A 15019-nucleotide genomic window follows, 5' to 3' on the forward strand; every position below is an offset into this window, starting at 1 on the left:
CTTTAATTAACATTGTGAGATAACTTTTGGCTGATTTATACTTTCCTTCTGATTCTACTCCATTAATTCGGCAGGTGTTGCTTTTATTTCACACACAGACGCCAGTATAGACTGTGCAGGCAGGAGGGGAAGCTTTTCATGTGTTGGTTGTTCTACAGGCAAACATCCTGCACATGAAGTCTCCTTGAATCAACCTCACCAACAGACGTGTGAGGCATCCAGTGCAGTTTCTGAGCATTTTGTTGATTTTCAGTTGCTTCCTGCTGCCTGCACGTGTCGGCCCTGTCAGACGGGACCTCCACTCCTCCATCTTCACAAGTCACTGAATGGCTCTTTCCTCTCTTTCATGCACCGGGGCCGCTGCTCCTGCTTGGCTCAGCACATCACGCCCCGACACCTTGCCTGTTTGGAAGCGACTGCTGCTTTGCGAGCGACACTGACACACTGCGATGCTGTAATTAGGTGTGGGTGGAACAGTGCAGACAGACATCGTTACCCCTCAAGGACGAGTGACAGAGGAGCCTGATGGTATCCACCTTGTCTGCACAACACAGGAGGACTTTGTTCAGGTTCATGTGTAAAAAGAATGATGCTTGTTCACATTTACCCTCCACGTTACTGATGGTTACCTCCTTGGATCTGTCGCCTGGATCGAAATCTGCTTTTAACGCTTGTGGTTTTTCAACTGCATGTGAAATCAGTGTCCTGGAGGAATATTGAACAGCTCCACAGTTACATGAAGCGGCGGCGGCGGCGGCAAGCTGCACTTCTCTGTTTGACTGAACCAATTAAGTCCCCGAACGAGTCGATAAACATGTCACCGCGCCGCCAAGGCCCGTCCAGGCCGCGACACGTTTAGACGTGCGGCTCACATGTGACCTTTGTGAGATCACAAACGGAGAGCGCCTTGATGTAAAACACTATGTTTCCCTGTGTTCAACATTCAATCAATCATGGCACAAGCACTGCATGTTTCAGGCGGGGGGGGGGGGGGGGGGGGGACCCTCTGCCAGAACAGGACCACCGGATTTATGTGGCAGGTTTACTAACAATGTCCCTGATTCAAGACTGCATCACATCTCTTCTCTCTCTCTCCCTTCTCCCTCTTTCTCTCTCTCTCTCTCTCTCTCTCTCTCTCCCTCTCTCTCTCTCTGGTCATTTTCCAGAAGCTGTCTCGTAAGGTAATAGCTGCTGACCGTGCGAAACTTCTCATTGCAACAGGAATAATTGATGACCGGCTATTTATAGGGCGTAGCAAGTCTGGCGGGACAAGGTCAGGGATGTGATTTGCAGAAATCGGCCCCTTGAGAAAAAGACCCCCTTTCATTGCCTTGAACAAGGGAGCACAGGGGAGGATGAAAGAAGAAGTCAAAAGCTCCATTAGTGCTCACTACTTTTCTTTTTTTGTTTTTGCAAAACCCCACAGACAGCGCGACACGATGTGGGCCCTTCCAGAGCTTCCGTCTGAGCCCACTGCACTGTACTCTCATCCCGGGCTGCACGGAGAGTAAATAGCTGGAAGCGCGAGTATGTCATCTGTTTTAATCAGGCACCGCTTTGCACTGACACTTCAAATTGGTTGCAGTAATGCCTTTATAGCCCAGTAATTAGCGTGATACAGTTTCTACAAACCAGGTTATTCGGCAGCTGCTGCACGAGCAACTGCTGAGCTGATTTGATTTTGTGCATCAGCATCACCTGCATGGGGAAGTCAGAGGAGGAGGAGGAGGAGGAGGAGGAGGTGAAGGGTACCACTGCTACCTGAAGGTTTTTCTCGAAGAAGTGATAAACTCCAACCTGCGTGCAGCTGCATATTTCACGGTTACTTACTCGGACGCACTCACCCCCCTTGAGCAGATGTTTCAAACAAATCCCAGGGATTAGGGGGAAGTGAGTGTTAGCACAGGAAACAATTAGATAGACACTCACTGCATCCTCAGAGGTGTCTGAGGTAAAGGAGGCGGATGCTGTTCGCATTAGCTTAAATCCAGGTGCATGCATGCAGAGGGCGGTCAATGTGCAAGTTCGGCAGGATTTCCGTCGATTATTTCCCGATGAAGCCCCCCTGTGGTGTCGATCGTGGAGCTGCAACAACAACTTTATACGACTTTCACTCTCACTTTCTGTAGGGCCCCATTGTGCGTCTCTGTGTACTAAGCAGCCAGTTTACAGTCAGGGTATCGGTGGAGCATCAGCCTGCGATAGAGGACAGCTGGATGTCATTACCATCACAGTGAGTGGCTGCATTAGGGAGTCTGGTAGGAATCGCAGATCTTTTTTAAGATCAGCCTCCCCACGAGTCTGTTGACGGTGGAAGTGATTAACATTAATAAGAAGAGATCATTTTGTTTTTCGCGATATCAAAACATTTTTCAAAGTGGTTTCCGAGTGGACAGATGGTTTGCTAAACAGTCACACGGTGTTCTGGTCTCTCTGCGGGAAGGTGATGATTTAATTAAATGTATCACGCAGGGAGGTTTTCTCAGGACAAAGCATCCCACTGGATATTCAAACCGCATCTGATGTAAATTGTGCATATGGTCAATACATTAAAGAGATAGGAATTTTATTTTTTTCTGCAAGAAACACTGATTAGGTAGACGGGGGAAAACTCGCTTGCTAACATTTGATGATTGACACGAGGGAAATGCTTTTTGGACAAAACTGAAATTTAGAAGGGGGATGATTACACTGCGGGGGAAGGAAAGGAATGATTTTGGTTCTACTCTGAGAAAAAGATAAATACAAAATGTAATGGTAGTGCTTGGAAGAAAAGTCAGTTCATGAGAGAAAAGGACAAAGAGACGGATCGTTGCAGGACGAGGTTGTTTTTGGCATTTTGCACTAATGTACCAGGAAAACATACAAATTATTTCCTGAGACATCAATAATTCATATTTTAGGGATTGATTTCTGTGTGTGTCCTTCGCAGCAACTTGATTGAATAGCAGGGGGGTAGTTTGGACCTTGGCGGCCCACAGAGCAAAATAGTTTCCTGTCACACATCCCTCATCTGGCCCACATACAGCGTGGAATGACGGCACCTGTTTGCCAGGTTGTGGCCAAAAGAAAGTCATAGCATGTCAACCAAAAGTGCCAAAAGGTGGAACATGTTTGTTTTGTGCTGTGTGTGCCAAATTCACCAATTACCACATGTGCCACTTTGGGTTCAGATCCAACTTACACCTTATAGAGCGTTGCATGTTTGCCCGATATGTCCCACATTTGTTTTTGGGATACTCTGGCCACATTTGCTTTTTTACAAGTCGGCCACTTGAGGTTCACATCCATTTTGCAGAGATCACAACAAGACCATAAGTGCCTCACTCAATATCCCTGAAGTGGCCCAAGTCTGTACGCTGTCGTCTGGGGGGGAGGTATGTGCTCTACAAATACGTTTGTCAAACAAATTGTCAAAGAAAAAAAACAACACAACAGCCTCTGTACCTGGACAACACAATTTTACTTTCCTACTTCATTATACTGCATGGTATTGTGAGGTGTTACTACTATTTCACACACGGATGCTCGTACGAATGCTGTATGTAGAATATCGTAAGTACAGGGGACAGAGAAAGCTTCTGATGTACATGGTGTTCTGCAGGCATCCTGTAGAGTCAGTCAACCTCACACAAATACATGTTACTCATTTGGGGACACAGAACACTTTATATATATTTGTATATATATAATTTCCTTCCTTCCTCAAACCAGATTCCTCATACTTATCTTATCCTCATGTCAAGGATGCCAACCAAACCTGTGTATGGTTGTTGTATGTGACAAATACAATTTTGGCATTTTAAAAAATCTGAAGAAACTTGATTATAAGTTGTGCATATGGCCAATAAACGGGATTTGAAAAGAAAAAATGATTACTCGTGTTGGAGGGAGATGGAAGAAAGGTCGGGGAGTTCCACAGGTAGTCGTGTGGAGGGACCATCCATCACAAAGGCGCGGGATGATCTCCTCCTCCTCCTCGTCCTCCTTCTCCTCCTCCTTCTCCTCCTCCTCCTCCTCCTCCAGCACCAGCAGCCCATGAACATCACCATCAGAATGTCACCCATCAGTAAGAGAGGCAACGTATTTACCGAGAGAGACAGAGACAGAGGCATCGTCTGCTCCTGCACCGCGCGCCTCTCAAGGAACAAGCTGTTGCGCATGCACGACACAAATACGCACAGAATACGCACGCAAGTCCCCCCCCCCCCCCCCCTTAATGCATGCACCAACAAAACGCAGTGTTAACAATGTGACTTGGACTCAAGTTCCCCCTTCCGACCAATGTGTGGTTCATTCCAGCGGCTCCTCTCTCTCTCCCCTATCTCTCTCTCTCTCTCTCTCTGCCTCTCTTGTGTGTGTGTGTATCCTCGGTGTGTTTGTGCTGCCGTCAACACGGAGTCGCTTCACTCTCTCCTCTGACGGAGCAGCAGCAGCGGAGGAGGAGGAGGAGTAGGAGGAGGATGTCGCTGGAGAGGTGATGCTCCTCCGGTGCGGGACCGCTTCACACCGAGCTGTCGACTGGGTGAGTTCCCTTCCGCACAGGAGATCGTGTTTTTGCAGATTCCCGGTTGATAAAAGTGAGGCTGCGTTTCTTTGTCTGTGATGCTTGTGCAACAATTGTCTCGGCTGAGGGTCCGTGTGTGCGCAGAGACGAGCGCAGACACGGATCCTCGTGGGAACCAGTGCAGGCTGAAAAGTTGTTGTTCTGATTTCTAACTCTTTCTCTTCTGAATAAAGCACGTGTGCATGCGGTGTCGCTTGTTTGCAATGAGCTGGAGGGTTTCTATCTGAACATGTTGCACCAAACCACATCCACCTCTCCATTACCTTTCATATCTGCTTTGTGCTGTTGCGAGAAGACACTTCCACACACACACACACAGCGCCCGTCCCTTCAGCTGCAGCTGTCACACTCAGGGGACCAGAGAGGAGAGGTTGTGACAGTGGGTTTGGACACAAAGAAAGAAAAGAAGTTGAGATGTCATTGTACTTTTTTGGCAGCATTCAGAGCTGTGTTGGAAAGACAGTGTTTACCAGCTTGCTCTTTGGATAAAGACATAAAAATAAAGGCACTTCCAAATGACTTTTTTCCATTTTTTTTTTTTAGAGACGAATGAATAATTTGAACAAAGAAAACCTCATTTTTCCAACGTGCAATTTCAGTTTGTGGCCGCCTGTGAAAAAAAGTGTTGAAAGACCTGATTCCTGCAGCATCTGGTGCAGCACGAGGGCTCAGAATGAAGCTCAGAGAGGATTTAAGTTATTTTAGTCGTCTGCAAATGATGACGGGAGGAGGAACAGGGAGAATCCTTCTTTGTCAGAGTAGAACATCATCGTCCCCTCGGTCCACTGAGGAGCAGACGAGGGCAGAGCGTCAGGCTGTTAATGAGAAGTTAATCAGCCCAGTGCCAATTTGAGGACAGCCCCCGACCTGAGTTGACTCTTCGCTCATACATCTGTGCGATGAAGAACCCTATATTCCCTCCTATACCACTGTCTTCCTCCTCACTCATATATACAGTCCATGAGCACGTGCTCCCCTGCAGCTGCATGCACTGTACGTCCTGTCCTCCACAGCCGAGACACCTGGCCTGTGATGTTGAAGCGGGGAAACAGTAGGGTTGCCTTTGCCGGATGCTGCACATTTGATTGCCGGCCCCCCCCCACACACACACACACACAACGGTTGTCCAATTTCATGGCTATTAGTCTTGTTAATAGGAGCGGGGAGAAGAGAGAGAGAGCGCAGGGGCCTGTCTGTGTGCCCGGCTGGACCCTTTGATTAGAGGCCATGGTTTGTGATGCCTGGAGACGGTGTCACATGTCACATAAACACAGAGGCTGGCGCGGACGGGTCTTGTATTGTTGTCCCCCCCGTCGGGACTTATTGATAGAACCCGGTGATTGACAACCAGCAGCTCCGTCTGACACATCCCACCGGCTGCAAAAAACACGTAAAGCTTTCCACCGGGAACTTTTCATTTCTGTCAGTTGCAGAAAAACATCAACATGTCCTTGTGAATTCAGACTAAATCTGAGGGATTTATTCATCAGATGACACAACGATGCCTCAGTAACACAAGTGATGTCATCAGGGGCCAAAATCAGCTGCAGGGACCTGATCCCATTGAGGAAACTCAATTAGTAGCAGTTATTCCAGATGGATTATATGAATTAGCTGAACTCATTATGGACACTTGCTCTGTGCCCAGAGGCCTGTGAGAGACGTCCACGTCCTCGAGTGACAACACGACAGGAGGAGAAATATGCAAAATGAATGCTTGTATTCAATATTCAAGATAAAACTCTGGGTCAAGGTCAGAAAGGGATAGTTCACCCAGAAAATGACCATTTACACATTATGTCCTCGCCACTATGCCGATGGAGGTGGTGGTTGAAGTGTTTGAGTCCACAAAACACATTTGGAGTTCCAGGGGTAAACAGCGTCGCAGCCAAATCCAATAAAATTGACAACATTTGACATTTAGACTAAAAAACGTGGTGTAAATGAGGCTGTTTGGAGTGGAATTTGACCGGCAGGGCTTGCGGACACTTGGAGGACACCACATTAGCAGTTTGGAGTCATGTTAGGTTTGTCTTTCTGTTGTTTTTCCACGTTTGAATAATCGGTCTCCCAGTTACTTCAATTGTTGTGGATTTGGCAGCAACACTGTTTACCCCTGAAACTCCAAAAGTGTTTTGTGGACCCAAACACTTCACCCAGCCCCTCCATCAGCACGTTGGTGAGTATGCAATGAAGGAATGTTCATTTTTGGGTGAACTATCCCTTTAAGTGTGGGTTAAACTAGGTATCTATAAATACTAAACTATGATTTATAATAAGACTTAGCATCCACACCATTAAAATGAACTCAGGACATTGTTGAACCGGGCACATCTGAGCGTATTTTCCAAAACATGAGGCATGAAGTCATTAATTTCCCCCCAGTGATGCTGCTGAAAAACGATTTCCTGACTCATTATTATCATAACAATGTATTCGGGACCAAATGATGGATTTCCAATGATAAGTCACGTGATTCCATTCACAGCTTACGTGGCAGCTGGAGCTGTAGAGTAGATGGTTTGGTTAATTGCCACTTTACACAGAGGCTATAATTTGTAAAGATCAATACCAGAACACCACAAAACATCCAGTCGACAAACTGGAGAAGTGGATTTTAGCGCCATCGCCTCTGCAATGTCGGGCGATGTGAAGCGTAGACTGTGAATGTATCGACAGAGCTGGCATGTCAAATCTTTTCTTCCCCAGAACTGAGACAATCCTGTGTTAATACAGAGCATCTGCCCGATGGACACTCGCAAATTAAAGTGAAAAAAGAAAGAAACCTCTTGAAAACATCCAACTCGACGAAGCCTCGCGAGGAGGGAGGGATCTCTTTCCCCAAATGAGCGCACAACAAAGACTCCACTTAAAACATTTGAATTCTGCATCGGAGGCCTGACTCTGATGCAAATCCAAGAACAGCAGTGGGATGATGAAACTGAATATTTATGGTCCTTTCCAGGCACTGAGATGTCGCGGCTGTTCTTTCGAGCCCTTTTAACGGCAGAGGAAATTGCACTTGAAAGTTGTGGGAGGTTGCTTGACAGCTGAAATGAGAAACTCAAGTGCTTTTTACTATTGTGAGCAAACCACTAAACCACCTCTCTGGTGAAAGACAGCGGCACATTTGCACTACACGGTAAAAGCCACTTCTTTTTTTTTTGTGAGTGTGAGAACGGCATCGTAAACCCTCATTCATGGAAACATATTTACGAAAAGGTTCTTAGACATTAGAGAGAAACCTGTGTCATCCTTCTCTCTTCTTTCTTCCTGCAGAATGAATCAACTGTCTGCCGGAAGTGTCTCGACGTGGTCTCGGCCCTCGGCTGCCGGGCGCTGAGCAGCTACCATGACCTACCCCAACACCAGCACACTGACGGCCAACTCCAGTGGCGCCCCGGACCACTATGACTCCGGGGGAAACATCTACCGGCCCTTCTCCGTCTTCAGCGTGCTCACCCTCACCTTACTGGCCATGCTGGTGGTGGCCACCTTCGTCTGGAACTTGCTGGTGCTGGTGACCATCCTCCGGGTGAGGACGTTCCACCGCGTCCCCCACAACCTGGTGGCCTCGATGGCCATCTCCGACGTGATGGTGGCCGCCCTGGTCATGCCCCTCAGCCTCGTCCACGAGCTGAACGGCCGCCTGTGGAAACTGGGCCGCGTGCTGTGCCAGGTGTGGATCTCCTTCGATGTGCTCTGCTGCACGGCCAGCATCTGGAACGTGACGGCCATTGCGCTGGACCGCTACTGGTCCATCACCCGGCACCTGGAGTACACGCTCAAGACGCGCAAGAAGATCTCCAACGTGATGATCGCGCTCACGTGGCTGCTGTCCTCCATCATCTCCCTGTCGCCGCTCTTCGGCTGGGGGGAGACCTACTCAGAGGGCATGAAGTGCCAGGTGAGCCAGGAGCCGTCCTACACCATCTTCTCCACCTTCGGGGCGTTTTACCTTCCTCTGTGCGTGGTGCTGTTTGTTTACTGGAAGATCTACAAGGCGGCCAAGTTTCGAATTGGCTCCCGCAAGAGCAACACAATCACACCCATGGCGGAGGTGATTATATTTGTTCTTTTCTTTTTAGAGATACAGCTTCTTAAAATAACCCCTCATCCCTGTGAGTCACAATATCATTATCCTCCCCCTCCTCTTTTGAATTGTGCATATCTCTCCTGCTGCAACTGGCTGAAGCCCCTGACCCACAAACACTGCCATTATTCTTTATTTTGGATGATGAGCCTTTCAGCAGTAATCAGGGAAACTTAGGCATCTGATCTATGAGCATACGGACAAATAATCAAAGCCATCGTGCTCATCACCACCAGTTTGCTAATGTGCGTAGGTGGACAGCTATAAATACCCACCTCCAACATCTTTAATGGGCCACTGCACCTCCCTGCCTTTGATAACTCTCTAATCAGCAGACAGCCGATCGAGATCTACTCCTCGAGCATTAGAAAACATTTATTCACCGTGAAGATTGTGTCTGAACCCACTTTACACTCGCAAATGCAATTCGAGATCCCTCCCAAAACAAATCAATGATAGACATTAGACATCCCGGAGTAGACATCTTCTTTTACTGCACCTATGAACTGCTTCTTGTGAAAAGCACACAGAGTCTGCACATCGTAACAACCTGGCAAACATCCACAGAGCAAAGAAGAGGAGGTGTTTCCCAGAAAAGATCTTTTCATTTAAGTCCTGCAGATACTTCTCCATCAAATCCTCCAGACGCCTCTTAGTCATGGAGGTGTAACATGAGTTGGGAGAACAAGATCAAGGGGGAGCAATCGCCTAGTGAATTAGAGCCGTCTTTTATTGCTTTGGCAGAATGGAATTTGAGCCATTCTGCAGAATTGGGGCCGTTTCCAACCCCAGGACATTTTGTGCATAAATATGCATGAAACTTAACTGTGTGCAAAGTGTCCTGCACATTGAATTAATGGCCATTTTATGATGTGTGACCGAAGCAATTCATTAAAACCTACTGAACATCGACATTCATCAGTCCCTGCTCCAATTGAGAGTGCAGATATGGTGACACTTAATCGTGAATATAAATTATACGAACAGATATGACAAAGACATGGACTAATGCAAATTTTGAATAGGTGAAAATGTGCGTTATTAGATCCAGATTAAAAAATAAAGTTTGATTTAGAAGAATTACAACAAGCAACCGACACCCATTCTGCAGAACGACCCTTTCATGTCAAGTTTCATTACACAGGCAATCACTCTTGCAGCCGTAGCAATTAATCTGAATATGTTTTATTGGTGATGTTGCTTTCCGCTGACGTATCAGCAGCTTATGGTCGAATGTGTTATTAGCCAAAGTTTATTCTCATCATTTCCCCGGCGTGTGCGTTGACGAGTCGAGGCGGCGAGCGCTGCACGGTGTCAGCGGCGATGTGACCAGTGGAATCAACACCGGAGATAATAAACCTGCTGCACTCATCCATCAACAACACCCACTCAAAGACATTAAGACACGCACACACAGACACACACACACACACACACACACACACACACACACACACACACACACACACACACACTCGCCACGCTGGAGAGTTGGAGCTAGGAAGCAGGGATTGTTGACCCGGTTGCACAAATAGCATCAGCAAAAATATAGTGTTTCAGACAATGGTTCATATAACAGGTGGCTGAGGTTTGTTTCCTGACTAAATGACCTGAACATATGACTTAACGTGTCTCTTTTGATGACTTATACACTTTGTGGGATTTAGGAGAATCTGTTGGCAGAAACTGAAGATATAACATTCATTATTATGTTTTCATTACTTTATAATCACCTGAAACTTTATAATTGAGTTGCCTCAGAACAAAGACAGATCAAACTGGGGCTCTCGGGAGGTCCTGATTCATTTTCTACTTTACCTGGCGGCCATGAGGATGAGAAGAGGGCTTGTCAATATGCAGGCTCACCTCTGGAAGACTATTTATATATTTATATATTAATGTTAATTCACGGTTCAGCGTAAAGATAATATTTATATTAGCTGGCCACGACTGTTGACTTTTGCATGAACAACAACAACAAACCACTAAAACAGGAGCAGAATGACAGAATAACCCATTTGGTGTGAGCGACTGAGTTTGTAGCACGTTTATGTGATGGGTCGGGTCAAGGGAGATATGTCAACCGGTCTGGCTGGGCGTGGATTTGAGCCCGACCCATATATCGGTTGGCGGAAAAATGGCAGATATGAGCCACTGACAGATTTAAGAGGATCTCTGTTGATAGGGAAACGTTTATTTCACAGGATCAGCTATTCAGAAAAGATGTGGATTCAAGTTTTTAATTTAAAATATGTTTATTCTCTTGATTCCAGCTCTCTATATTTGGAGTTTTGTGGCTAAACTGTAAAATATCAAACCTCGATTACATTTAGTTGTCATGAGGGTCCGACAACTATATCTTACGAGTTATTGTTTAAATATATATATATAGGAATTCTTTTCTCCATTTCTCCAGAGAGCTTTATGTCACTGAAGGTTGCTTCTCAGTTTCTCGGGTCGAAGGTGCATCATAACCTCATCGATCTCCTGTGTGAAGGAGGATTTGCAGTAAAGAGCCTCTTTCAGTGGCTGGGCCAGCGAGTGTATGAGGGTTGACATGTCATCAACCTCCTTCCCAACAGCACCGCGCTTTTAACTTCTGGCCTCTGCTGTAAATGGATTCTCTTCCTCCATCTCATCAGTCATGGACCTCGCTGACCCAAAGTGATTCAACAAATAATTTCCATTCAGAGTGAAAAAAGTCCCCCCCCGTCCCCCGTCCCCCCCGTCCCAATGCTGCCTGTTGTTTAAATACTGAACACATCAGCTTTAGAGGATCCGTTCTGTGCGCTTCATTTCTGACACGTTCGGAGATGTGAAACATTTAGCAGCTGTGAGGTGGGCGGAGTGACCTCGGTCGACTTCCACAGATAAACAAGCAATTCAGCCCTGAGAAGAAGAGAGGAGAAAGTCAGCAGATTAATTTTGACATTCTCCTCTTCCTCTTCCTCGCTGCTCGGCGTGTTTGTGAAATGGCAGAAAATGGGTTTCGGGAAAATGGCTCAGATAAAGACATGACTCCGACTTTATGCTCAGTGGATTGTTGAGCCGCCTGTCAATTCATACTTCTCCTCCTCCTCAGCCAATATATAATCCATCTCTTCTCAGCATTTCCCCTCCAGTAATTGATTCTCCTTGGCCTTTGTTGTCAGTATGTCTCCTTTCTCATTCTGACGGATCGTTGAATCGATAGCGTGACTGACCTGTTCTGTGATCGGCTGCAGGTGAAGGAGGAGACCCAGCAGCCCCAGATGGTGTTCACCGTGCGCCACGCCACCGTGACCTTCCAGACGGACGGGGACACGTGGCGCGAGCAGAAGGAGAAGAAGGCGGCGCTGATGGTGGGCATTCTGATCGGCGTGTTTGTGCTGTGCTGGATCCCCTTCTTCCTCACCGAGCTCATTGTGCCGCTGTGCTCCTGCGACATCCCGCCCATCTGGAAGAGCATCTTCCTGTGGCTGGGCTACTCCAACTCCTTCTTCAACCCGCTCATTTACACCGCCTTCAATAAGAACTACAACAACGCCCTGAGGAACCTGTTCTCCAGGCAGCGCTGAGACACTCCACACGGTTCCTCCTCGATGGAACCACAAACTGTGTCACACAGTGTTTATAAACGTGTCGTTTTTTTTAACTTTGGATGTGTTTTGTGTGTTACTACACTGATGTTACCTCACAGCTGGACTGAGATGATTGTCTGAGGTGCTGTAGCTACATGGAGGAGACTCCATTTGTTGTGTTGTGATGTGAAGGGACCATTTACGACGCCATCTACATGTTGTCGATTCAGGCTTGTTAGGGAGAAAGGCATGTTTACTCCCTGGTAAACAGTTTCATCATCGTATGTGAAGCTGCCGGGAATCATCTCAAAGCAGAGCTAGAAGAAAAATGAAAGAAAAACGAACGGAACAAAACGAACCTCGTGAATAATAAACCCCAGAACAAGATGTGCATTCGCCACTTTCTACCCAAAGTCCTCAGTGAGTGAACAGTATTTTATTCTCTGTAATAAATGTTAAAGTGAAGCATGAGAACTGGATCCTCAGCGGATAGTTGTGTTATGTGCCAGTGAGCTCCTGCTGGAGAGGATCGTCAATGTGTTTTTGCACAAATCTCTTTAAATATTTAAAAGTGTGAAGAAGCAGCTGTGGATCTGTTCAGAGCATCGATCATCGCTGTCCAGTGAAAACAACAACATCTCGTGACTTTGAGCAAATTCACAGAATCATACGATTTGAGACTTAATGGCTTCATCATGTGACTTTATAACAGTTTCAACTTTAAGGTAAAACAACTGACTTAAACTGTAAGAATGAAACATCCCGGTGTACAAATACACACGAAAAGAGTAAATAGTAAAGTTGAACAGTTTTCAAAGGACAGCAGTGCTACACATAAATACGATAAAACACTATTGAATTATCGGACAAAAGTCTGCAACACAACAGCAACACAAACTTGATACAATGACCTCAACCTGTTTCCTTACTTTAGATTTTATTGAGTGTTTATGTCTTTGAATGTGTCACATACATCGAGGTAACAGCTTCAGTAATAATGTTTTAAAATATAAATGAGTTAGACTCTGTTGAACAGAGTGATTTATCAAAATGAAGGAAACATAAATGTAAGAGAGAACAAAACTAAGCCACTTATTGTAATGGTTGTTTGAGTGTTCTCGATATCCTGTGGTTTGTATAATGAAACGCACACAGACAGAAACAGCATTTATCATTTTTTCTTTCAGATGAAGTGAAGTAGATGACGCGGCAGATCCATCATGTATTTATTTCATGACTCGAGTGTTTTCTCGAGCCAGTGCTGTTGTAAAGGAGTCCCTTCTTTCTAAATGATTTCTTACTGCTCCCCCCCCAGTTACGCGAGGACAGTTCGATGATTCCCGCTTCGCCCCTCGTACGTCTCGTGATGACCATTCTCAGGAAATGCACAGTGTTGCAGAAATGTGTTGTTTACAGTTTTTGTGTTACGTTAAGATGGACCATTGCATCCATCCGGGACACTTCTTAGGAATCCACACTTGTATTCATTGTCTGAGGAAACAAACATTAAAAGTTGTGACATTTTCTTAATGGTGCGTTGTGTGTAACTGTGTCAGTGTTTTTTGTCCGTGTGTGCATGCTGCCTTCCACTTAAGCCTTGGATGATAAAACTGACAATAAACAGACACTTCATTTTGTGATACACAGCTTCAGGCTTGACACTATGATGAGAAAAAGCAATATGTGTTCGGGCTGAGCCACGAGGAAAACAGTCGGAACACAGACACACACTTTAACAAACACACAAGCCGGCATGGGCTAGAGAGGAGAGAGGAGAGGAAAGAGGAAGGGAGAGCTTTCTAGTTTTAATAAGTATTCATTTTTATGATGATCATGTCCCAGCTACTGGAGGTCATTTTTAAAACGGGTATTGGCCCATTTCTCTGCAGGGCCGCTGCCAGCCCGGACGTGTCAGAGCCAGCGGTGCCTGCTGCCCTTCAGAGGATCTCATCAATCCATGTCGTCGGGTGAAGACAGCGTGCATGAGAATGTGGCTTGGCTTAACTGAGGTCGGATTAGAGCCGGCTGCCTCTGGCGAATTAAACCTTCTGCCAACAGGTTTTTTGCAGAAATAGATGCAACAAGCTGCCATGTGACAAATGCACAATGCCACCAGATGGACAGTGTGGGCAAATACAGAAATACGACATTTTTATATAACAGTTTAACAAAACAAACCGAAAATGTGTCTATTTTTTGGTCACAGAACTTTAATATCGCAGTCGCTTCACTTGTAGAAACAGTTTCCCAACACTAGCCTCAGGTAACACTTGAGCTGTAATGGATGAAGTGCAGGTGGCGGAGAGGACAATGACCAGACGAGACCAGATGTCCTGCTCCGTCTCGTCTTATCTCCACAACACAGTGGGCTCAGTCTCCTCCTGCATGAGTGGATGTCCACTGTGTGACTCCTCTGTTGTTTGCACTTGTTATTCTGCGACAGCTCAGTTTTATCCTGATAGAAACTGCACAGCAGGACTGTGGAGAGAAGGATCCTGGTGAGCGTGTGTGTGTCTGTCTGTGTGTGTGTGTGTGTGTGTCTGTGTCCGTGTGTGAATGTCTGACTGAGCACTCCCTCTCTCTGTCTCATCCATCCGCTCCTTGCTTTCTTTTAATTCAAGCTCTCGGGGCAGAGACAGAGGTCAGTGTTGGAGAAATTGGAAATTCTAAAATACTCCTGAGGAGATGCAAACTGATAAACCAGACTTTGACACGAGACAAGTTTCTTCTTTCATATTTTAATGCATGAGCTCGGTTGATTTCCACGGTGGAACCGAAAAAGAGGGAAATATATTCTGG

At 46.2% G+C, this 15019-nt stretch overlaps 1 protein-coding gene across 1 annotated transcript; it reads left to right on the top strand.

The window, feature by feature from the left end:
- Positions 1–4422: 4422 nt before the first annotated feature.
- On the top strand, positions 4423–13721 carry htr5ab (5-hydroxytryptamine (serotonin) receptor 5A, genome duplicate b). Its single transcript, XM_062379741.1, has 3 exons — positions 4423–4525; positions 7847–8627; positions 11885–13721. Exons 2-3 carry the CDS (start codon positions 7920–7922, stop codon positions 12215–12217), a joined length of 1041 nt encoding a protein of 346 aa, XP_062235725.1. The 5' UTR covers positions 4423–4525; positions 7847–7919; the 3' UTR covers positions 12218–13721.
- Positions 13722–15019: the final 1298 nt, after the last annotated feature.

Source organism: Platichthys flesus, chromosome 21 (assembly GCF_949316205.1).
Source record: "Platichthys flesus chromosome 21, fPlaFle2.1, whole genome shotgun sequence".
In the NCBI taxonomy this organism is placed as follows: Eukaryota; Metazoa; Chordata; class Actinopteri; order Pleuronectiformes; family Pleuronectidae; genus Platichthys; species Platichthys flesus.

Excerpts from the sequence above, each read along its gene's own strand:
- htr5ab (XM_062379741.1), top strand. The coding sequence starts at position 7,920 with ATGACCTACCCCAACACCAGCACACTGACGGCCAACTCCAGTGGCGCC. Across the intron at positions 8,628-11,884 it reads CAATCACACCCATGGCGGAG|GTGAAGGAGGAGACCCAGCA; the intron begins GTGATTATATTT and ends GATCGGCTGCAG.